Source organism: Castor canadensis, chromosome 11 (genome assembly GCF_047511655.1).
Source record: "Castor canadensis chromosome 11, mCasCan1.hap1v2, whole genome shotgun sequence".
In the NCBI taxonomy this organism is placed as follows: domain Eukaryota; kingdom Metazoa; phylum Chordata; class Mammalia; order Rodentia; family Castoridae; genus Castor; species Castor canadensis.
This window is the reverse complement of record NC_133396.1, coordinates 38,401,754-38,425,148: the sequence shown is the minus strand read 5'-3', so window position 1 is coordinate 38,425,148 and position 23,395 is coordinate 38,401,754. Positions and strand designations below refer to the sequence as shown.

Sequence of the window (23,395 nt, the reverse complement as noted above, 5' to 3'; positions counted from 1 at the left end):
ATTTATATGTACAGAGGATGGTTAGAACGAGAAAGCAGGTATGGTCTGCAGCCAGGACACAATTGGTTTATCATCTCCATGCAATGGTGGCAGCAGTGGAAAGAATATGTCAAATACGTGAGTTTGATTCTTGCTTATCTACATTTTTCATGAGCTTTTTCAACTCCAACAGACTTTGTGTGACTACTAGTCAGTAATAAAATGTGCCAACTTAAAGCTTTGAGGAGAAAGGAAATTAATACTTATATGATACTTGCCCTGGACTAGGCCTGCATACCCTTTCACATAAATTTCTTCCCTTGCAACAACCTGTGAGAAAGGTAATACTGGGCATAGGGAGTGCCTGTATAGATTATGCTCCTCACATCTCATTTAATGCTCACTCCATCCCTGTGAGAAGGGTCATATTACACCCATATTTCCTATGAGGAACTTAGTGTTGATAGAAAAGCAAACCTGAATATCTTGTTCGGAGTAGAAGATTTGAGATCCAACCTAAGGACTAATGTTAAAGTCTGTGTTCTCTCAACTGCATTTACATTGATCTTCATTAGTTTACATTTCCCATTAAAAATCTGAAGACGAGCCAGGCGCCAGTGGCTCACACCTGTAATCCTAGCTATCCAGGAGAGAGAGATCAGGAGGATTGCCGTTTGAAGCCAGCCCAGGCAAATAGTTCCATGAGACCCTATCAAAAAACCCTTCACAAAAAAAATAGGGCTGGTGGAATGGCTCAAGGTGAAGGCCCTGAGTTCAAGCCCCAGTACCACAAAAAAAAAGAAAAAAGAAATCTGAAGACTTATTGGGTAAGAAGTGTCAATTTCTTTCGAAAACATAGAGTAAGAAGGCAAAGCAGGTCTTGTCTGGGGGGCTGATCCAGTGGGTGGGAGGAGGATATAAGGAAAGGGTGTAGGAGGGTCAGTATGGTGGAAATATCATGTACACATGTATGTAAATAGAGAAATGAGACCTTTTGAAACTATTCCAGGAATGGAGGAGGAGGGAAAAGGAGAATGATGGAGGGGGTAAATTCAACTATGATATATCGTAAGAACTTTTGTAAATGTCACAGTACAACAGTACAACAATAATAAAAAATATTTAAAAATTAAAAAAATACATCACAGAAAATAGGCAATAAAAAAAGAAGTGTTAATTTCCCATTCCAAAAAATTTCATTTCAGAAAGAACGTTAAAACTCAGAGTCCTTATAACTGTCACTGCTCCCAATAGTTAAAGAAGAAATTCTCTCATTCCTAACTATTTTAGAGTCCAGTTTGAAACTTTTTTTTGTTTTTTTCAGAATTAGAAAACTGGAAAGAATCAGGACAGAAATCAAAAATGTCTCTATTCATGGAGAGCTAGTTGTATATAGATTTACTTTCATTTACCAAATTATTCCTAATAAAAATTCTAATAATTAATATTTTACCTCTATTCTGTCATTGCTTACTATCAGAATAATGACAAGTAGATAGATTTTTTTTTTTTTACATTATCTACTTTATCTTTCTTCCTCAGTGTGTTCTCAAATGTGTATAGGTTTGTTTGTGGGTTTTTTTTTTTTTTCCTTAGGGGGAAGGGTGTTTTGTTTTGTTTTTGTTTCTGCAAACAAAACTCAGCTGTACCCCTAGTCCATGTGTTTTCAAACGAAAAACATGTTAATTGACAATCATGGAGTTTGGTATCTGAAGGAACAAAAGTAGGCAGATGACTTTGGAGATCTTTTAGGTAGATAATGTTTAGTGTGGTAGAAAATGGGAATGTTGGTAAAGTATGTCTTTATTTTGAAACAGTGTGGACATTATATTCTTAGTATTGCCTTAGAATGGGTGGTTATTAATGACATACCAAGTACAGACTCAAAGAATAATCTGATTTTTTTCTTTGGTTTTTTATTTTCTGTAAGAGCATAATAGAGGTCCTTAGTTGTAGAGCATGTCCTTTATAAACAAATAGAAGTGTCCTAGGGATTCAGGGAGTATAATAAGGGAAAAATTTATCAGGGGGAATCTACATATTCTCAGTTTCCATATATGCATAGTAGAATTAATAATATCTATGTCAATAGGGCCATTCTGACAATTATATGAGTTAGTATATGGAAAGCACCTAGCTTTATGCCTGGCAAATAGAAACCAAAAAAAAAAAAAACAGTAATGATACTGGAAGCAGTGATTAGTTAGTGATTGAATTTCTTAACAGTACATGTTTTTTAAAAAATTAGTGTTTTTAATGTGTTGGATATTTTATTCATAGCTTCATCTGCCTACCTAAGGCATCACTTATCTTTAGTATTTTCACAAAACAACATATTTGCTTATGTGCACTATTAATTGTCTTGTGAGGGTGCTGTACATTTCAGATGCCTAAATACCTAAGTAAAAAAAAATCAGAAACCAAGGGAACAGGAAAGTCAGCCATCCTTTCTTGGATTGGTTTACCCCAAATTTACTATGATTCACTTGAACCCGAATATTTGATTATTTCTTTGCTCATAAGGATCTTTCCAATCTTTTCCCTTCTTATTGAGCCAAACTTTTTTTCTTTTAATGAGGACTCATTTAAATGACAAAGAATGGTGAAATCTTTTTTATTATCATCACATCCTACATGTGTCTTCCTGTTTGAGAACTATAAGGGAACAGCCATTTCTCATGTACAGATTTTACTGTTTAGTTGTCATGTAATGTATCTTTAAAGCTAGAAAGTAGTTTAAAGCACCTCTCTAAGTTTACCAGTGAAGCCTATGAGATTACTTTAGGTTTTATAATTGCCTACAGTTTGTATTAGTCAGTTATATTATTACCCTATCCAGAACTCTGGAGCTAAGAACCAGTACTTGCCTTAGTTCTTATTCCATTACCTCATGTGCCTTCCATTTTTCTAAAATCAGCATTTCAGACTACTGAAATATAAAATCTTACATAGCTGTTGTTTAAGACTTCTTGCATACATGTGAAAGAGTATCATTGATAAAGAAACAGGCAAATCCTGACTTGTATTGTGGAACACATAAATTTATTCATACTACTCAAAGGGAATCATAAATTTCTCAAAGCAGAATTCTCTTATTAAAGTACCCTATAGCCCATTTAAGAATCGATGACTCAGAAAGTAAAGAAAATTTCTCACTATGGGCAAAACTTTAAATGTCTAGAAACCTGTCTTCCTGAAAATGCTGGCTGCTAAGATAGTTAAGGATAGTTCAGGTTCAGATTCAGGTTCAGGTTCAGAAGTCAATAAAAACAAAACAAGAGCTCTTGATGTTCAGGGCAAAAAAAAATTTTCCACAGAAGTCAGAAACAGACAACACAATCAAAAAGAGTCTTCCTCTAAGATTCTGTAGTAACATTGGTTTGCTAAACATATAAAAGGAAAATTGTGCTAAGATTAGTTGAATGAAAAGGTTACCTGTAGTCAGGCATAGTGATGTATGCCTGTAATAGTGCACTTGATAGGCTCAGGCAGAGGGATCATAAGTTCAAGGCCAGCCTGGGCTACATAGTGAGTTTGTCTTAGAAAAGAAAAGGTTAGGTATTTCACTGAAAGTCAAAAAGGTTAGAAGGAGTAATAAAAATTATGGTAGAGGTGAGAGAAGAAGTTTCAAATAGTAGAGGACACTGAGAGTAGGGCTGGAGGCGTGGCTCAAGCGGTAGAGTGCCTACCTAGGACACTGAGAGAAACAGTTTCCTATAATAGAAAAAAGAAACCGAAGATAATGACAAGACAGTTGCTCTAGTTTGAAGCATCAGGAAAGCAGAAGTGCCTATATTGTCCAGGTCTAAAAGGTATTACTCACTGTGCCTTGTTAAAAACTTACTGCATAGTATGTAATCTCTGGAGGCAAAGACTACAGCCTCCAAAAATCTATGACAATCGTTCATCGTTGAATTATTAGATTCAACCTAACACCTAGTTTCCTTTCACATACCAACCAGCTAGCAATTTCTGCTTTTGAAACATTACAATATCCTGATTTGTCTTTGCTTCTTTGATAATGGGTGAAACTTTCCCTATTTAGAAATTCATCTTTCTGAAAACAGACCCAGAAGTCAATAAAAGCAAAACAAGTTCCTCTGATGCTTAACAGAGAAAAAATAAAACTTGAGGAGAAAGAGAGGGGCAGGTGCCATGAGAATATAGATCGTTAGTGTTGTAAAGAAAGAGAAAGACTAAAAAGATTAACCAGTGCAACAGGATCCCACCTGAGATGATGGACAGTTGCATGGGTAAAAGAACTCAGTGGGGTTCAACAAACTCTGACATGAATTGTCATAGATAAAACTGAGCAAATGAATGTGGGTCACAGTTTGCAAAATAACTAACTGAAACCTAAGGAAACATCTAATATCAATAGCCTAGTTAATGCCCTTGTTTCTTTTAGAGCAATTATAACTTCCCTAATGTTAGCCAATATAGACAAACTGATCAACATTTTATTAGCTATTTTCTCCTCTTTGATCTGCAACCCAGATAAATATTATTAATCTGGATCTTTTAGCAATCAATTTTAAAGCAGTTCTAGTGCCTGTTATTAGAAGAGTGCCTTAACTCTTTGTACTACTCTATCTTTTACATATACATGTATTTTTTAAGCCATACGAAATTAAGAGGAGCCAGGCATGCTAGCACTTGCTTATAATTTTAGCTCTTGGGAGGCTGAGGCAGATGGATCGCCAGTTCAAGGCCAGCCTGGACTACATAGCAAGACCCTGTCTCAAAAAATTAAGAGGGCAGAGCCAGGTATGGTGGTATACACCTGTAATCTCAGCGCTTGGGAGGCTGAGGCAGGAGTAGGTTGAGGCTAGCCTAGGCTACATAATGTGACCCTGTCTCAAAATAAAAATGAAAACAGAAATTAAAAGACCATGCATAGTCGCAGATGCATGTAATCCCAGCACTCAGGAAGCTAAGGCAGAAGGATCTTGAGGACAGCCTGGACTACATAGTAAGACCTTGTCTCATAAAAAAAGAAAGACATAACCAGGTACCTGTGACTCATGCCTATAATTCTAGCTACTGAAGAGGCAGAGATCCAGAGGATTGTGGTTCAAAGCCAGTCTGAGCAAATACTGTGCAAGATCCTATCTCTAAAATACCCATCACAAAACAGGACTGGCAGAGTGGCTCAAGTGATAAGAGTGCCTGCCTAGCAAATATAAGGCCCTAAGTTCAAACCCCAGTACTACCAGAAAACAATAACAACAAAAAATTAAGAAAACACATCCAAATATCAACTACAGTTATTGTTAAATGATGAAATCTGAGTACACAGAATATTTGTTTTCTTCATATTTTGTATTTTCATAGTGACCTTTTAATCTTTAATAATAATACTATTCTTCAGTATAAAAAAGTCATCCAACAAAATACAGTCATTAATGAATTATGTGGTAGTCCTTTATAGTCTTTCCCAATCTATTTTACCAAGTTTATATATACACATACTCCTTTTTCCTCCTTAAAGAGATTAAAATTTGGCTACATATTAAAATGTTTCAAAATGACTGTAGCTAGCCCTAGGGAGATGAAATAATAGATCATTGTGATATCCATTTTTTGAAAGCTAATCTTTGTCAGATTATTAAATTTTGCTGCTTATCTGACTTGGTGATTTTAGGATGCCAACCCTGTTGTAATTGAGCCATCATCTGTTTTGAATGGAGGAAAATTTTCATTTGGAACAGCAGTACATCCTATGGAACAGAGTGAAGACAGAATTGGAGGTAACCTCAGTTATGTGAATACCTCAGAAGAGAAATTTTCAGACAACATTTCTACTGCATCAGAAGCCTCAGAGTCCGCAGGCAGCGGTAAATATGACTTAATTCCCATGTTTAGTCATGGTTAGTTCTTAGCTTATTCTGGCAAATAGTGTGGTGTAGGGTATTGGGCATTAGGCTTCCATTCACAAAAATAAGTTTTGAATGAAATGGTTAATTATAAAATTCTTGAATATATTAATGACTTTCCAAATGAAAACTCTTTTCTGTATTATACTTTATTAATCTCTCCTGAAAATATTTTACTGTTTCTATTAATTGAGCCATATATCTCCAAGTCTATTAAATATATTCTGTCAATAAATTTATAGATTTGTAAAGGCAGATTTTAAGAAAATAAAATTTTCCATCTCCAGAACTCTCTTGGATTGAATGAACCCTCATATCTGATTTTGTGGACACATCAGGCCAAAATTTGGGGAATTATTTGTTGATATACTGTAAACTTATATTGCTTTCCATAATTGCATTCAGTCCTTCATACTTACCTAAAACTTAGTGGTTATATACTTCTGAGGAAGATGCTTTGGGATTGCTGTGATTCAACCGAATTGAGGTGATCCCTATTATTCTGCTAATAAAGTAGCAGCACCCTCATTGTTACGTTATTTTCTTTCCACTTGAACATTTCTCTCCTTTTATATGGAGGGTATAGCAAATTGATAGAGGTGTCATTTTCCCTTCGAAGCTTTTTGTAGAATCCACTGTTTCTCTTATTACAAAGATCACTTAGCAGTCCTAGAAGTACTCTGATCAGTTTGACAGCAAGATTCTTTTCTTTAGATGCTGGGAATTAAACGCAGGGTGTCATATATGTGAATTCTACCACTGAGCAGTACCCTTAGCCCCAAACAAGATTATTTCTTAATCCTGTCTAAAATTCTGTTTGGTGTATGCTCTCCATAGAATTCTATTGCCCACAGGCTGAGCAGTACTACAAGTAGAAGATTATGAAGTGATTGATAGCTAGAACATTTACCTGAGATTAATTTATAATCAAAAGAGTTGAAATATTTTTAAATATCATGAGGTTTATAATTTTAAGCCATCATGAATCTTTTTTTCTGTGCATATTTTCCTATTTTCAAGAATCATATTTTCTTTTTAAGTGGATGTATTAAGCAACAGCATTTTTTTGTTAGAATTGTTTTATCTCCTTCCTTTTAGTTTAGTACTTCCTACTGTTATTGTTCACCAACATATTTGGAATATGTTTACAGGTAGAAGAATTTTAGGGAGGCTACGTGAAAGCCCACCTACTTAGCAAAACTTCTTTCTTCCTGTCAGGGAACATGTTAATTCTCATCCTAGGAGTGGCCAAATAATCATTAGGTAAAATTTTGAAAACTATTATTCTACTTAATGCTATCCTACCTATTGTCCAGAGGAGAATATATCTGTCCTTCCTATCTTCTACAGATTTATCAGAACCTAAAACTGTACTGATATGCCAATGACAGCATTAACCCAATACACAGACATTTGAATTTATGTCTTCAAGAATATTTATGTATAATAAAAAAATAAGAGATTCCATCCTCTTCTTCCTTATAGGCTTCCTGTATTCAGCCACACCAGGGGCAGACATGTGCTTTGCTCGACAACATAACAGTTCTGACAATAACAACCAGTGTTTGCTGGGAGCAAATGGGAATATTTTGTTGCACTTTAATCCTCAGAAACCAGGAGCTATTGATAACCAGCCACTAGTAACTCACGAACCAGTAAAGGTAAGTAATTTGACAGCTAACCTTAAATTATTCTCTTTCATGTTGCCAATAAATTTCACCTTAAAGGTTATTAGCACATAGCAAAATGTCTTGGTTCTTTTTTTTTGTGAGGGAATGGGGTTTGAACTCAGGGCTTCACACTTGGAAAGCAGATGGTCCTCCACTTGAGCCACACTTCCAATCCATTTTGCTCAGGTTGTCTTGAGGATGGGGTCTCAAAAATGATTTCCACAGGCTGCCCTTTTACTCTGATTCTCCTATTCTCAGCCTCCCAAGTAGCTAGGATTACAGGCATGAGCCACCCATGCCTGGCTTTTGTGGTTTGTTTAAATTAACCTGTTGTAGATGGAAGTCTCTTTGTGTAGTACGTTTCTGTGAACGTATTATTTCATACTTGTATTTGAAGTAGTATAATGATCCTTGGAAATACTATTCTTAGGACAGCTATTGTGAAATGTTGTTTCACAGGTACATGGAAGTTTTTTTTCCCAGAATCTTGTAGAAAATTCAGTTTTCCCAAGTGCAAGGCCCTGAGTTCAGTCTGCGGTAAAGTAAAAAAATTCAGGCTGAGATGTACTTCAGTGGTAGAGCACAAGACCCTGGATTCAGTCCTCAGCACCACCAAATAAGGAAGGGAGAAAGAAAAGAAAATTCAGTTTTCAGCAACATGCAGCTGTTGGGTAGTGATATATAAGATTATTCTTTTATATCTAGGTTTGTTAGCATACAAGAGATTTTGTAGTATTAAAAATCTATACTTGCATTTCATTCTAAGGCTACATCATTAACATTAGAAGGAGGACGATTAAAACGAACTCCCCAGCTGATCCATGGAAGAGATTATGAAATGGTCCCAGAACCTGTATGGAGAGCACTTTATCATTGGTATGGAGCAAACTTGGCCCTTCCTAGACCTGTAAGTATAGCTTATAGTGCCTTCTATAAGGAACAGTTATAGAAGAGAGTCTTTTGTTACTTCTCTGTATGAATTTCCCTGTCCACAAATTAGTTCTCACCCAATGGTAGCAAAATCTATTCAGAGTAACTAAACAAATAATTACAGGTTTGTTCACATTCGTTCATCTAATATTTATTGCGTACTATATTTGATATATTAATATGCCTAAGGAATTGAGTGGCTTATGTGAAGCAGAAAGAACAGTCATTGGACTAAATTTAAGGAATTAGCTGGGCATGATAGTACACACTTGTAATCCCAGAACTCAGATGGTTAAAGCAAAACTGGGCAATGTGGTTCATGCCTGTAATGCAAGCTACTTGGCAGAGATCTCAATGATCGCAATTCAAGGCCATCCTGAGCAAAAAGTTAGTGAGACCTTATCTCAACAAACAAGTGGTAGTGGTAGTGTATATCTGTAATCGCAGCTACACGAGAGGTGTAGTTTAGGAGGATCACAGTCCAGGCTGACCCAATCCAGGCAAAAAAGGGCTGGGCATGTGGCTCAAGTGGTAAAGCACTTGCCTAACAATTATGAGGCTTTTGAGTTCAAACCCCAGTACTGCAGGAGGTTAAAAAAAGAAGGATAAGGCAGGAGTACCTCAAGTTGGAGGCCAGCCTGGGCTACATAGTGAGACCCTGTCTTGGAGAAAAAAAAGGAAAGAAACATTCTTTTTTAGTATCTAAACTAGAACTTTCTTATACCAGGAAAGTCTACAGATGAGACATGGTAAGTTAACTTCTACAGAGCGTAAAAGTCTGCTATAAAGCTTTTGATTTTGATTTTGAGTTAAAGTCATTATATGTATTTAGTATTTAAATAGGACTTAAGGATTTAAAGTTTCTGCTTGTTGGCCACAAGAGTTTATCACATCAAGAATATCCATGGATGGATGGATATTCTTTTTTACCTCTTTGCAGAGTGACTGTGGAACAGTTCTTGAGTTAGTCACTTAATTTCTAGGACCTTGCTGATCTATTTTAATCTTCCATAACTGCAGAGGAAATAATGTGATATGTTATTTTCTAGATTTCTAAATCTTATTTTTCTCCTTTGTAAAATGGGACTATTTTATCTGCCACATTAGAGTTCTGTTTTGGGTTTTTTTGGTGGTACCAGGAATTGAACTCAGGGCCTTGTGCTTGCTAGACAAGCACTCTACTACTTGAGCCATGCCCCTTTTTGCTTTAGTTTGTTTTGATAGGGTCTCACACTTTTTCCCAGGCCTCACATTAAAATATTCCTTCCTCTTCCTCTGAAGTGGCTGGGATGACACATGCGCACTACCACACCAGGCCTTTATGGGTGGAGATGGGGTCTCATGAACTTTCTCCCTGGGCAAACCTTGAACTTCTATCCTCCCAATCGGTGCCTAGGATCTCTAGGATTAAAGGTGTGAGCTACCGCACCAGGCCTGTTATATGCTTTTAAATAAAAGGGGAGAAAATCTGCTCAAGGAGTTCTAATCTTGGAAGAAGAGTTTAGGATTAGGAACCTGAGAGTCTTCAATCTATGGAATTTAACTTTATCAGTTTCAGTAGTCTGCTGAAATGTAGGTAATGAGTTTGTTGAACATTTTAGTTTAAAAATCTCAGAAATTAAAGCATCAAGACTTGTTTCATCTTTTAGCATGATCATCTTTTTGTCTTTCACAACAGGTTATCAAGAATAGCAAGACAGACATCCCAGAGCTGGAATTATTTCCTCGCTATCTTCTCTTCCTGAGACAGCAGCCTGCCACTCGGACACAACAGTCTAACATCTGGGTGAATATGGGTATGATGAGCCTGAGAATGTTTCCTCAACATTTACCGAGAGGTAACTTAAGAATGCAGCAAGAATACCACACATTTTCTAAAAAATAAAGAAAAAGTGAAAACCATGTTGCTCGAAGTATGGTGCCACTGTACTAACTCACATGCCCATCTGCTTTTGTATAGAATCAATAAATCATTTGTGGGGCTCAGATCTATGGTCATGCGCAAGACCGGATGAGAATAGAGGCAAAAATTCCTGTAGCTAACTGAGAAGAGTTATTTTTCTTTTCTAGTTTGTAAGCTTATGATGAAAACAGTAAATAGAAATAGATTTTCTGTACTTCTTTTCATTGAAGTAAGCTATTGTAAATTGTCCTTAGACCTGAGCTGTGGTCTACTAGTCATTAACTGGTCCTTTCAACTCCACTCAAATTTGTAAAAGTAATCCCTTCAGTGCTGTCTTTTTTTTGGCAAAGCATGACACATTTTTTGTGTTAGCTAAGAATGCTTTATAAGAGACAGATAATGCAGAGAAAATGTATATTTCTCAAAATGAAAGTGATATGTTTACTTTGAAAAATGCTAAGCCCCCACACAAAAATGAACAAAGAAAAACACCAAGCCTATAAAAATGACATATAAGTAAGTTCCCATTTTAATACATACAAAAAGTTTCCCTTTGTTTTCTCACTGGGATTAAATTTTACCAATGAATGATACTTTCTGTATTTTTCCCTTACAAATATTTGAAATTATTCTTCAGCAGTAAATAATAAATTCATCCATTTAAACAAGGTCTCAGACTTTGTGTTAACAATATTGGAATGTTATAACAACTAATATTCCTTAGTGGGAAATAACTACCTTTTAACCCATCAACCCTGTATGAGTACTAGTCCTTCTTTAAACGTAAACAGGGTTAGTTTTATGTCTTTATACTGCGTAATGTATGACGATTTCACATATTGTTTAGAAAGAATTATAGCAAAACAGCGGTCTCTGCCTAACCAAACTTTGTCTTTGGGGATTCATCAAAAATAAGGAACAGTGAAGTACATTCTCTGTGAAACATTCTTGATTTAATTTTCCATTGAATAGAGGTATACAGCCTTGCTTCATGGCACCCATAGCATATTTTTTTATTCTCTTCAAAAGATAACATGAGAGGGAAGATGCATTGTTGCGCTTTTAGTAAGTATTTGTAACTCTTGTGCTGATCCTAGATTTTTTTGCTGCATCTATAAATTCTGTAGATTTGCATGTGTTACTCAAAAGCACAAAATTATGTATAAGTGGCTGCCTGCTTAATGATCTATGCTGTAAAAACCTCCTAGAACTCAAATATTCTTATTATGGCTTAGGACAGATTGATATGGACACTGTACTTGCATATGCTTCTGAATTCTAGAACTGCATAGTTCTGATGCTCCAAATTTGTTCTTAATTTCAAATTTTATACTTATAATTAGTGGTGAAATCAATCATTAATCACTTTGAATTTTATAAAAAATATGCTTTCTTGCTGTAATCTTATGACTAATCCTCTGATGTATAATTGGAGAAATTTGTTCTTTTATTTTCTTTTAGGGATTATCTTTGCTTGCTGATAGTAGAAGATTTGCTTTGCTATGTGTTTAAAATTTGATCATGGTTGAATTTTGTTCTACCATAACATAATGTTAATCTTTCTCAAATACACAATTCATTTCAGCTGTTTAGTAGTCAGTTATTAGGCCTTTTAAAGTAAGAGGTATACCGACCTTGCCACAGTTAACATAACTCCAGTGTTCCTGTAGTTAAGGTTATAGCAGTCATTATTCCTCAGATCTTAAGTGAGTGGATTCTAAAAAAGTAGATGATGCTAATATTTTTCTCAGCTACATTAGTAGGCAAGGACTCACTAAAAACATACTGAAAGGTAGAAAACTACCTGGACTGTACACTTGTTCCCTCAAGTGATTATAATAATGATATGTCAAGTTTGAGGTTGCTCAATAAAATATAACCTCACATAGACATAGGCAAAGATCACTTTTTTTTTATTTTTGCTTTTTAGCCTTTTTTTTTTTGGAATTGGGTCTTGCATTTATAGCTGGATCAACCTAGACCTCAATCCTTCTATTTATGCTTCCAGTGTGCACCAACATACCTAGATTTTTGTTGGTTGAGATGGGCAGGCTCTAGGACTTTCTTTTTTTTTTTTTAAAATCCTTTCTGAAAACTATAGTAGTCGGTATCCTTCTTCTGGGTGCTTTTGTGTGTGTGGGGGGGGGGGTGTATGTGTAGGGTTTTTTCGAGATAGGGTCTCATGAACTATTTGCCCTGGCTGGCTTTGAACTGAGAGCCTCCTGATCTCTGCCTCCTGAGGCACTAGAATTACAGGCATCAGCCACCAGTGCCCGACTACTTTTTATTTTTTTGGCAGTACTGGGATTTGAACTCAGGGCCTCATGCTTGATCCCCATGTCCACCTTTGACATGAACTTTTTGCCTGAGCTGACCTGGAACCTCCTGAGCTCTGCCTCCCAAGTAGATAGGATTGCAGGTGTGAGCCACAGCGCCATAATTTGAATCTTATGTAAAATTTTCTTTTCTATATAATTGCCATGAGGTAACTGGATCACTTGATGACTGAAAGTGATGGAATTAGTAATTCAAAAGAATTTGTTTGTTCTGTTTTGATTTAAACTGAGGGCTTCATGCTTGGTAGGCTGGCACTCTACCACTTGAGCCATACTCCAGCCTTTTTTGGTTGGTTATTTTTGAGATAGGATCCCATGTTTTGCCAGGGCTGGCCTGGACTCTGATCCTCCTACTTAAGCCTCTTGTGTACCTAGGATGGCAGTTGTGTGCCACCACGCCAAGCTTTTTGTTGAGATAGAGTCCTGCTAACTTTTTGCCTGGGCTGACCTTAAACCTCCATCTTACTGATCTCTACCTCCCAAGAATTTAAGATTACAAACGTGAGCCACTTTGTCCAGCCAATTTTTTGTTTGTTTTGATGGGACTGGGGTTTGAACTCAGGATTTCACACTTGCAAAGTAGGCACTCTACCACTTGAGCCACATCTTCAGTCCATTTTTGGTCTGATTATTTTGGAGTTGGGGCAGGGGGGTGGCTCACCATGGTTTGCCTGGGCTGGCCTCAAACTCAATCTCAGTCTCTCAAGTAGCTAATCAGGCATGAGCCACTGGCATCAAGCCAGAATTTAAGAACATAGATTAGAGCCGGGTGTTGGTGGCTCACACCTATAATCATGGTTTGAAGCCAGCCCGGGTAAATAGTATCTGTGAAATTCAAATTCAAATCCAGTCCTATTTTATCTCCCTACTTTTTACCCCCCTCCCCCATATTTGAACTTTAAACTCAGGTCCTTGCATGTGATGGGCAAGCACTCTTATCACTGAGCTGCATTCTTCTCCTTTTTTATACTGAATCTTATTTCACCTTGCTATTGAGTGTGACCCTACTAAGAACAGTTACATATCAATGCCAATTGTTTATCAGCATGTTCCCACTCTTCTTGGGTTACAAATATGGCTATTATTTGAGCCCCTGTGCTTTTGTTGCTCTTCTTTTCAAAATTGAGACTTTAAGACACTTGGGTCTCCTGACTTGCTTTTAAAGGTTTTATAGTACTCTTCATTTATAAAATTATTATGTCTGTAATTCTCATTTCTCATCATTATTCCCTGTTACTAAAAAGGTAATTTTTTAAAATATCTGCTTTTTTCCTTACTGTGATTACTGAACCATAGGAAATGTACCGTCTCCAAATGCGCCTCTGAAGCGGGTGTTAGCCTATACAGGCTGTTTTAGTAGAATGCAGACCATCAAGGAAATTCATGAGTACCTATCTCAAAGACTGCGCATCAAAGAAGAAGATATGCGCCTGTGGCTATACAATAGTGAGGTAAGAGGCATCTCAGTCATGAAGAGTCTGATTAAATGTTAAATCACATTTCACAAGGATGAGATTTTTACCTACATAATTATGCTAAAAACCATATCTAGGATCTCAGTAAAATCTTTTGAGTTTTAAATTATTGTGTGCATACAAGAAGATATTTTGTCACCTGAGATAATAATAACAGTTGATCTTATGAGTAGTGCCATCTTGTGAAGATTACTATTGTATTATAGAGTAAGAGCAAATATAAATATACACAATTTTTTTTTTTTTATGGTGGTACCCAGGGCCTCACACTTGCTAGGCAAGTGTTCTATCTACCTCTTGAGTTACTCCATCAGCCCTGTTTTTGTGTTGGGTATCTTTGAGATAGAGTCTTTCGAACTATTTGCCTGAGCTGGCTTCCAACCTCAATCTTCCTGATACCTGCTTCCTGAATATCTAGGATTATAGGTGTGAGCCACAGGTGCGCAGCCAAATACACTTTTTAACTAAATATATTCTGTATTGGATCCATTTTAAAGTAGCTTAAACACATGTTAAAAAAAATACATAGTGACCCCTATCTTCCACTCTCCTGAGAAGCAATTACTGTTAAATGCTTATATATTCCTCCCAATATATTCAATATAGATTATACTCTGAAATTGGATCATAATAGTGTTCTTAACCGGATGTCTTTTATTATTTTTATTGTTGTGCTGGGTGGGGGTACATTGTAGCATTTATAAAAATTATTACAATGTATCAAATATATCATACTTGAATTCATCCCCTCTACTGCTCTCCTTTATCCTCCTCCCTGCCCCCCATGCATTCTTTTTTTTTTTTCTCTTCAGACTTAATGCTCTTTTTATTTTTTTTTCTTTAGTTTTTTGGGCCTCGTTTTTTAAATTTTTTTTTTTATTCATATGTGCATACAATGTTTGGGTCATTTCTCCCCCCTGCCCCCACCCCCTCCCTCATCCCCCCACAACCTCCCTCTCTCCCCCATCCCCTCACTACCCTGCAGAAACTATTTTGCCCTTATCTCTAATTTTGTTGAAGAGAGAGTATAAGCAATAATAGGAAGGAACAAGGGGTTTTGCTGGTTGAGATAAGGATAGCTATACAGGGCATTGACTCACATTGATTTCCTGTGCGTGGGTGTTACCTTCTAGGTTAATTCTTTTTGATCTAACCTTTTCTCTAGTACCAGTTCCCCTTTTCCTATTGGCCTCTTGCTTTTAAGGTATCTGCTTTAGTTTCTCTGCATTGAAGGCAACAAATGCTAGCTAGTTTTTTAGGTGTCTTACCTATCGTCACCCCTCCCTTGTGTGCTCTCGCTTTTATCATGTGCTCAAAGTCCAATCCCCTTGTTGTGTTTGCCCTTGATCTAATGTCCACATATGAGGGAGAACATCCGATTTTTGGTCTTTTGGGCCAGGCTAACCTCACTCAGAATGATCTTCAATTCCATCCATTTACCAGCGAATGATAACATTTCGTTCTTCTTCATGGCTGCCTAGAATTGCATTGTGTGTAGATACCACATTTTCTTAATCCATTCATCAATGGTGGGGCATCTTGGCTGTTTCCATAACTTGGCTATTGTGAATAGTGCCGCAATAAACATGGATGTGTAGGTACCTCTGGAGTAACCTGTGTCACAGTCTTTGGGATATATCCCCAAGAGTGATATTGCTGGATCAAATGGTAGATCGATGTTTAGCTTTTTAAGTAGCCTCCAAATTTTTTTCCAGAGTGGTTGTACTAGTCTACATTCCCACCAACAGTGTAAGAGGGTTCCTTTTTGCCCGCATCCTCACCAACACCTGTTGTTGTGTAGTGAAGGAGAAGTCACTTAACTGTGCCTCAGATTTTACATCGGTGAAATGAACAAATAATAGTATGTCCTTCGGGGTAGTTGTGAGAATTAATTTTGGAAGCACTTTAAACAGTGTGAGCAGAAACACAAAATGCATGACATTTTGCATCTTGAGTTCTTAATGATCAGGTTCCATTCAATATATTTACTGAGTTTCATACTAGGTGCTAAAGAAATTTTTTTTTCTGAAAACACTTTAGAAAGCCTAAGTCTCAGTAAACTTTTGTTTGATATGTGATGGATGTTCTCCTGGTCCCCCCCAGGTTATATGTACTTTTATTTTAGGGACATAGAGAATGTTTATTAAAAAGACAACATTTTCCCATTTTAATTATGAATATTTCTATAATATTTCAACTATTATATGCCAGACTTCTGTGACATGAATTATGTAAATGCAAGGAAGTTTTTAATTGTCATTCATTTTTATTATTGAATTTGTTTCAAGTTTACTGGCCAAATTAGCCAAAACATTTCCTCCTTATTACACAGAATTACCTTACTCTTCTGGATGATGAGGATCACAGATTGGAATATTTGAAAATCCAGGATGAACAACACCTGGTAATTGAAGGTACAAAATGGATGTGTGTATCTGCATTAGATTTTTAGGAAGAGATTTTAAAGAATTACTAATAATCCATTTTATAATTTTTCTCAAGCCAACTGTTATTTGTTATGTTCTTTTCTGTTACATTCTTTATGATAAAGCAAATACATCGAGCTCTTCTATAATCTACTATGCTATTTTTCTTCTTTTAAAAGATGTAATTGAATAGAAGCAGGTAAATTCAGTTATAAGTTTAAAAAGTTCCTTAAAATTTTCAGGATACCTCCCTGAGTTTAAGTAAGGACACCAGCTTTCTCATACAGTGAGTGGCATAGGTTTTTGTTAGTCATCAATACTGACATCTCATACATTCACACACATATATTCACATTCTGGCAAATACATGTCATTGAAAACTTAGTGTGTTTTTTCCCATGAAGATTCATTAAAACATTGCTGGTTAATAGATGACTCTAACAGTTGTCATAAGTTAAGAAAAATTGTCATATTTCTGATGTTTTAAGGTTAAGAAATTTCACTGTGTCTGATCTTTAATTACTTCTGTAGATAGTTAAGTATAATTTTGCTTCAAATAGGTAATTAAAGTAGTAGTTTATTAATTCCATTAAGTGATTCTAAAGTCCCCAATAAAAAGAGGAGAAATGGTTTCAGAACCAGTTTCTAAAATTTACTTGATTTTTTTTTTAAGTTTTTGACTTAAAAATAAGTCTTCAAAAAAAAAAAGAAAAAGAAAATTCAGGTAATTGAGTAGGTATGAATTGTATGGATAAGAAATTAACACATTCCTATCTGTCTTTTCAGTTCGCAACAAAGATATGAGTTGGCCTGAGGAGATGTCTTTTATAGCAAACAGTAGTAAAATAGATAGACACAAAGGTAATTCTCCAGTATATTATTTTAAAGATGATTTTTTTTTTTTTTCCTTTTTGGAGACAGAGTGTCATTATGTTGTCCAGGCTATCCTTGAACTTGAGATCTTCCTGCCTCAGCCTTGTGAGTGCTGGGATTATAGGCGTATACCACTACACCTGGCTTCTCAGTGCAGTGATTTAATTATCTCTTTTAATCAGCTAAATGACACTAATCTTTCCTCAGTATGTCTTTCAAATGCTAAAGTTAAGAAGGTTTTTTTGTTGTTGTTTTGGGTTTTTGGGCAGTACTAGGGCTTGAATTGAGAAGTGTTTTCATGGAGTATCTTTGGCAATCATGATGATCCATGCTAAATTGTAATCCATAGGTAGCAATTATTCTTCTTAATTGTTTTCAAAGTGTTCAATTATCCCACTGTGTCTTTAAATATATATAAATTATTCACTTACTAGCTGTGTGGAATAAAGAAATGAAAAATATATAAATTATTACAATTTTTATTTTATTTATTTATTTATTTTGAAACTAGGTCCCTCTGTGAGCCGAGGCTGGTCTGGAACTTGCTGTGTAATCCAGGCTGCCTGTAACTCATGATCCTCCTCCCTCTGTGATACCAGTATTATAGATGTGCACTGCCATGCCTGGTATATAAATTATATAAACATATATATAATAGTATAAATTATAAAATAATTTTTCTTATTATTTTAATGTTTTTGACAGTCCTGGAGTTTGAACTAAGATCCTCACACTTGCTAGGCAGATGCTCTACCACTTGAGCCACTCCAGCAGCTCAACAAAATAATTTTTCTAAGCCAGCTTAGACTACATAATTAGACCCTGTCTCAAAAAAAAAAAAAATCACCGTATTGCATACAAGTCAATTTGTTCTACAGCACATTGCTGCAGCTAGGCTTTGGTTTTCATATTGTTTGTTCTAGTACCTACAGAAAAGGGAGCCACGGGTCTGAGTAACCTGGGAAACACGTGCTTCATGAACTCAAGCATCCAGTGTGTTAGTAACACACAGCCACTGACACAGTATTTTATCTCAGGGAGACATCTTTATGAACTCAACAGGTAATCTTTTTTTTGAGCCACTGGCAACTTAACCTTCTATGACGTTGATCTGAATCCAGTATCATCTCAATCTACTCTTCTTTTGCCCTAGGGATGAAAATTTTTCTTTTCCTATTTAATATGAAATAAAGTACAAGGGATCCTTCTCTTGGTTTTGTTTGTTGTTTTTTTCAGGGAATATGGTGCCACAGGGCAATTTTTTTTTTTTTATTCTTTCATTCACATGTGCATGCATTGTTTGGGTCATTTATCTCCCTAGCCCCCTCCCCCACCCGCTCCCAGTTTTTGTGGGACTGGGGTTTGAACTAAGGATATCGTGCTTGCAAGGCAGATGCTCTACCATCCAAGCCATACCTCCAGTCCTTGTTTTGTTTTTAAAGATACTTTTAATGCTATATTTTAGGCATTTCTGTGCCCATGTGGTTGTAACTTTTGAGAATCTTTGGCAACAAATTTTTCTCTTAAATTTCTAGGACAAATCCCATTGGTATGAAGGGGCATATGGCTAAATGCTATGGTGATTTAATGCAGGAGCTTTGGAGTGGAACTCAGAAGAATGTTGCCCCACTAAAGCTTCGGGTAAGCAGGTTAAAATGATATAAAAGTATTTAATTCCTAAGTAGTCACTTAAGCAATCATTTTTTACTCTGTGTTTAGCTTTTTAGTTTTAAGTTTAATCAGTGGTTTTGGATCCTTCACTAGGCATAAACCAAATGTCCAATACTTGTACTTGTTCAAATATATTTAAATTACTGCTATATAGGTAGTGGATAAAAAAAAGACCACAGGTCCAATCAGTTTGGAATGTGGTTTATTTTGCTAATTTATCAGATATCTTACTTGTGTGAAGAGTAAACTTTTTCTGGTAATTCTTCAGTCTTAGCAGTATTCTAACTACAATGGACCTCAGAGATTAATTAATTACATCTACACATTTTTGCCATTATTAAGATTAGTTCTAGCTATAGAATAGTTGCAGGATAAAAGAATATAATTAATGAATACAAGAGGTTTTTTTTGATGGTATTAGGGTTTGAACTCAGGGCCTCATGCTTGATAGTCAGGCACTCTACCACTTGAGCCACTCCTCTAGCCCTTTTTTGTGTTAGGTATTTTCAAGATAATGTCTCCTGAATTTTTTGTCCAGGCTGGTTTTGAACTGTGATCCTCCTGATCTCTGCCTTCTGAGTAACTAGGATTACAGGCGTGAGCCACTAGTGTGCTTGGCTATGAACACAAGTTTTATATTAATAACATGTGGATTTTAATGGTAGAATTATCTTATTTAAAAACAAGACATAGGGCTTTTTAAATTAAAATCAGTAATCATAATAGCTAAAACTTTGTTTATCACTTGTTACACATTATTCTATTTTCTTTGTCTGTATTAAAACATTTATTTCTCCAAATAACCCTGTATTGTAATGAAGTGTTTTTAATCCTCATTTTATGGCCCAGGAAACTAAGGCTCACAGTGATTAGTTTGCCCAAGTTTACAAGTTTGTAAGTTCTCGTAGTTAAACACTACGCTGTTTGCCTCTAACAATAAAAGTTAGAATACAGCAACACCAGAAAAAGTAAGTATGGAAGAAAACATTTACATAGACTAGGAAGTCTTTCAGTGTGAACAAATGCTGTTTTGCTAATTTTTAATCATATTTTTACCGTACCTAGAGTACATTGTGACATTTACAAAAGTTCTTACAATATAGCATAGTTAAATTTACCCCATTTTACTATTTGTCTTAAATAACATTTATATGCCTAAAGAACTTGGTTTGCTTATATGATAGTGAACTAGACACAGTATTAGTCAAAGTTCTTCTCTTTTTTTTTGTCATTTGAGATTAAGATTAGAAAGATTAAATGATTATCCAAAATACATTTGCTGAAATAGAGGCAGACTAAATACTGTGGTATTTATTTTTTTATGGTCTGTAATTGAATTATGGAGCATTTACATTCCAAATTTTATGGTGTAGGAAATAATGACTATTATCCTCATACTTATAGTGGACCATAGCAAAATATGCTCCCAGGTTTAACGGATTCCAACAGCAAGATTCACAGGAACTTCTGGCTTTCCTCTTGGATGGTCTTCATGAAGATCTCAACCGAGTCCATGAGAAGCCATATGTGGAACTGAAGGACAGTGATGGCCGACCAGACTGGGAAGTAGCTGCAGAGGTTTGTCGGTTTTGTGTTTCTGGTATGAGCAATAGATAAAATGCTGTGGTCACAAAGATACGAGGTACAATGTCAATGCAAACTAAACAGTTCTGTGATCAGAATTTTACTGTGAAAGCAAAAGAATTTTTTTTTTTTCTGGTGGTACTGGGGTTTCAACTCAAGGTTTTACACTTGCTAGGTAGGTGCTCTTATCACTTGAACCATGACTCCAGCCTAAGAATTTATATTTCTATGTCTTAATCTTTTTTATTTTCTTTTTGGTGGTACTGGGCTTTGAACTCAAGGCCTTATGCTTGCTAGTCAGGCATTCTACCACTTGAGACATGCCTCCAGCCCTATGTTTAATTCTTATACAGTCATACCAAAGCAAAAGCTCCTTTAGTGAAAATAGAAAATGTTGCATTTTTCACATTATAAGCTTTATGACACAGGATTTAGAAATAATTATCTAGCAGAATTTAAAGAGACTGATGGGCATGATTTATCTGCTTTTTTATGGGCAAAGAACTCTAATTCTTACCACTGCCACCATTGTAAGAACAAATAAAAGATAGAATTTTTCCATCTGAATTTGTTTATTACTTACATATTTTCACTGGAGCTGGTGAGAAACTCAGGAACTCATGTATGCTAGGCAAGTTCACTACCTAGTCCCTGAACCTAATATTTTATAGACTACTCAAAAGAAACACATTCTATTCAATATCTTCTTTTCTACTGTCTTAGTAGGCAGTACATTTTAAATTACACAGGTGGATTATAACCTTTTAGGTGCAAAGTTTTTTGTTTGTTTTTCTTTTTGGGGTTTGAACTTAGGTTTCACGCTTGCTGTGCAAGCACTCTTACCTCTTGAGCCACTCCACCATCCCCTAAGGTTCTTATATTTTAAATGAATATTAAGGATTATATATTCTTGACATGTAAACCTAATATGCTTGACCAACGTTTCTGGATTTGTATAGAAATGCTTATCTTAGCCGGGCATTGGTGGCTCATACCTGTAATCCTAGCTACTCAGGAGGCAGAGATCAGAGCCAGCCTGAGCAAATAATTCGCGAGACCCTATCTTGAAAAACCCATCACAAAAATTGGACTGGTGGAGTGGCTCAAGGTAAAAGCCCTGAGTTCAAGCCCCAGTACTGCAAAAAAAGAAAAAGAAAGAAAGAAATGCTCATCTTTTTGGTGGGGCATGGGAGGTAGGGTGGGAACTAGAGTTTGAACTCTAGGCAGAAATGCTTTTCTTTTTTAAAAGTAATCTTTTCCTTGCTAGGCATGGGACAACCATCTGAGGAGAAATAGATCAATAGTTGTGGATTTGTTCCATGGACAGCTAAGATCCCAAGTCAAGTGCAAGACATGTGGGCATATAAGTGTCCGATTTGACCCTTTCAATTTTCTGTCTTTGCCACTACCAATGGACAGTTACATGCACTTAGAAATAACAGGTGGGTCAGAAAAACTTGAAAAATTATTTTACTCCATTTCTTTTACCTTATTCAGCCCTCCTGAATTTGTAATTCAAATTTGTATCAAATTTGTTATTTGTATACAATAAGCTCTCTTAAAAATTAGTAGTCAGCATGTTAAAATCTAGCAATTCAGGTTTCGGGTTTGAAATATTTGGAATGTTGGACCTATTTTTGTGGTTGTCACTGCTTCTTTTAGTAACAGACATGCTAAACCTTGAAAGGCCACTTACTTCCATATCAGATAATGTGAAAATATCTTGATTTCAGTCAGTTATTATCCCTAAGTTCTGTTTTAACACTTACATGAAAAATAAAATGCTAGGCTGAAATGTTTGCTATTTGAAAGTTAGCTATTTCTGTTTATATGTATAAGACTTTCAGTGAAACCTGCATTTTACTGATAAAAGATGTTTTCTCTTTATTAGTAATTAAATTAGATGGTACTACCCCTGTAAGATACGGACTAAGACTGAATATGGACGAAAAGTACACAGGTTTAAAAAAACAGCTGAGCGATCTCTGTGGACTTAAATCAGAACAAATCCTTCTTGCAGAAGTACATGGTTCCAACATAAAGGTAATAACTGTTTCTAAGAAGCCTTTGAGTCAATTCTCAGTTATTATCAATTAATTTTTAGGGTAAATAACCAAGGAGATAGTAAAACATAACAAAACCCAAACAAATAAGTGTATCATTTTCCAACCCAGAGAATTAAAAGGATTATCTACCAGAATAAAGGAGTAATAATGAAAGTGGCACTTCTATTGAAGAAGGGAAATAATGTAAGGCTGTCCATATGGAATGATCTAGTGTGTCTCTTTAGTATAGGTTTTCCCCAACAACTGTCACTGGAATTCTTCTAGTTAGTTTATGTATTTATGATTATGTGATCATGACCCCTCCATATCAGAGGGTTCTGCATATTCAGATTCAACCAACCACAGGTGGAAAGTATTTTACATAGCATTTACATGATACTATTATAAATAATCTAAAGATGATTTAGAGTATATTGGAAGTTATGCATAGATTATATGCAAGTACTATTCCATTTTATGTGAAAGGCTTGCATCTGCAGATTTTGGTGTGTACAGAGTATCCTAGAACTAATCCTCTGAAGATACTAAGAGATGACTATTTGTTATACCTTTTATGTGCTAAGAAATTAAAGGATAAAGACAAATTGACACAAATTAAGTCTGTCT

General features: G+C 35.8%; 1 protein-coding gene across 2 annotated transcripts in view; it reads left to right on the top strand.

Annotated features, from left to right (window-relative positions):
* The window catches only part of Usp32 (ubiquitin specific peptidase 32), a 171,594-nt gene that overhangs the window by 113,317 nt on the left and 34,882 nt on the right, over positions 1 to 23,395 (top strand). Inside the window, exons 12-24 of one of the 2 annotated variants that reach the window (XM_074046329.1) lie at positions 15 to 117; positions 5,624 to 5,816; positions 7,341 to 7,516; positions 8,292 to 8,432; positions 10,134 to 10,293; positions 13,991 to 14,145; positions 16,502 to 16,583; positions 17,382 to 17,456; positions 18,392 to 18,530; positions 19,004 to 19,109; positions 20,544 to 20,717; positions 21,991 to 22,165; positions 22,615 to 22,766. In XM_074046329.1, the coding sequence (XP_073902430.1) occupies positions 15 to 117; positions 5,624 to 5,816; positions 7,341 to 7,516; positions 8,292 to 8,432; positions 10,134 to 10,293; positions 13,991 to 14,145; positions 16,502 to 16,583; positions 17,382 to 17,456; positions 18,392 to 18,530; positions 19,004 to 19,109; positions 20,544 to 20,717; positions 21,991 to 22,165; positions 22,615 to 22,766 (1,831 nt within the window). The remainder of the gene's footprint in view (positions 1 to 14; positions 118 to 5,623; positions 5,817 to 7,340; positions 7,517 to 8,291; positions 8,433 to 10,133; positions 10,294 to 13,990; positions 14,146 to 16,501; positions 16,584 to 17,381; positions 17,457 to 18,391; positions 18,531 to 19,003; positions 19,110 to 20,543; positions 20,718 to 21,990; positions 22,166 to 22,614; positions 22,767 to 23,395) is intronic. The other variant, XM_074046330.1, reaches the window with a different exon arrangement.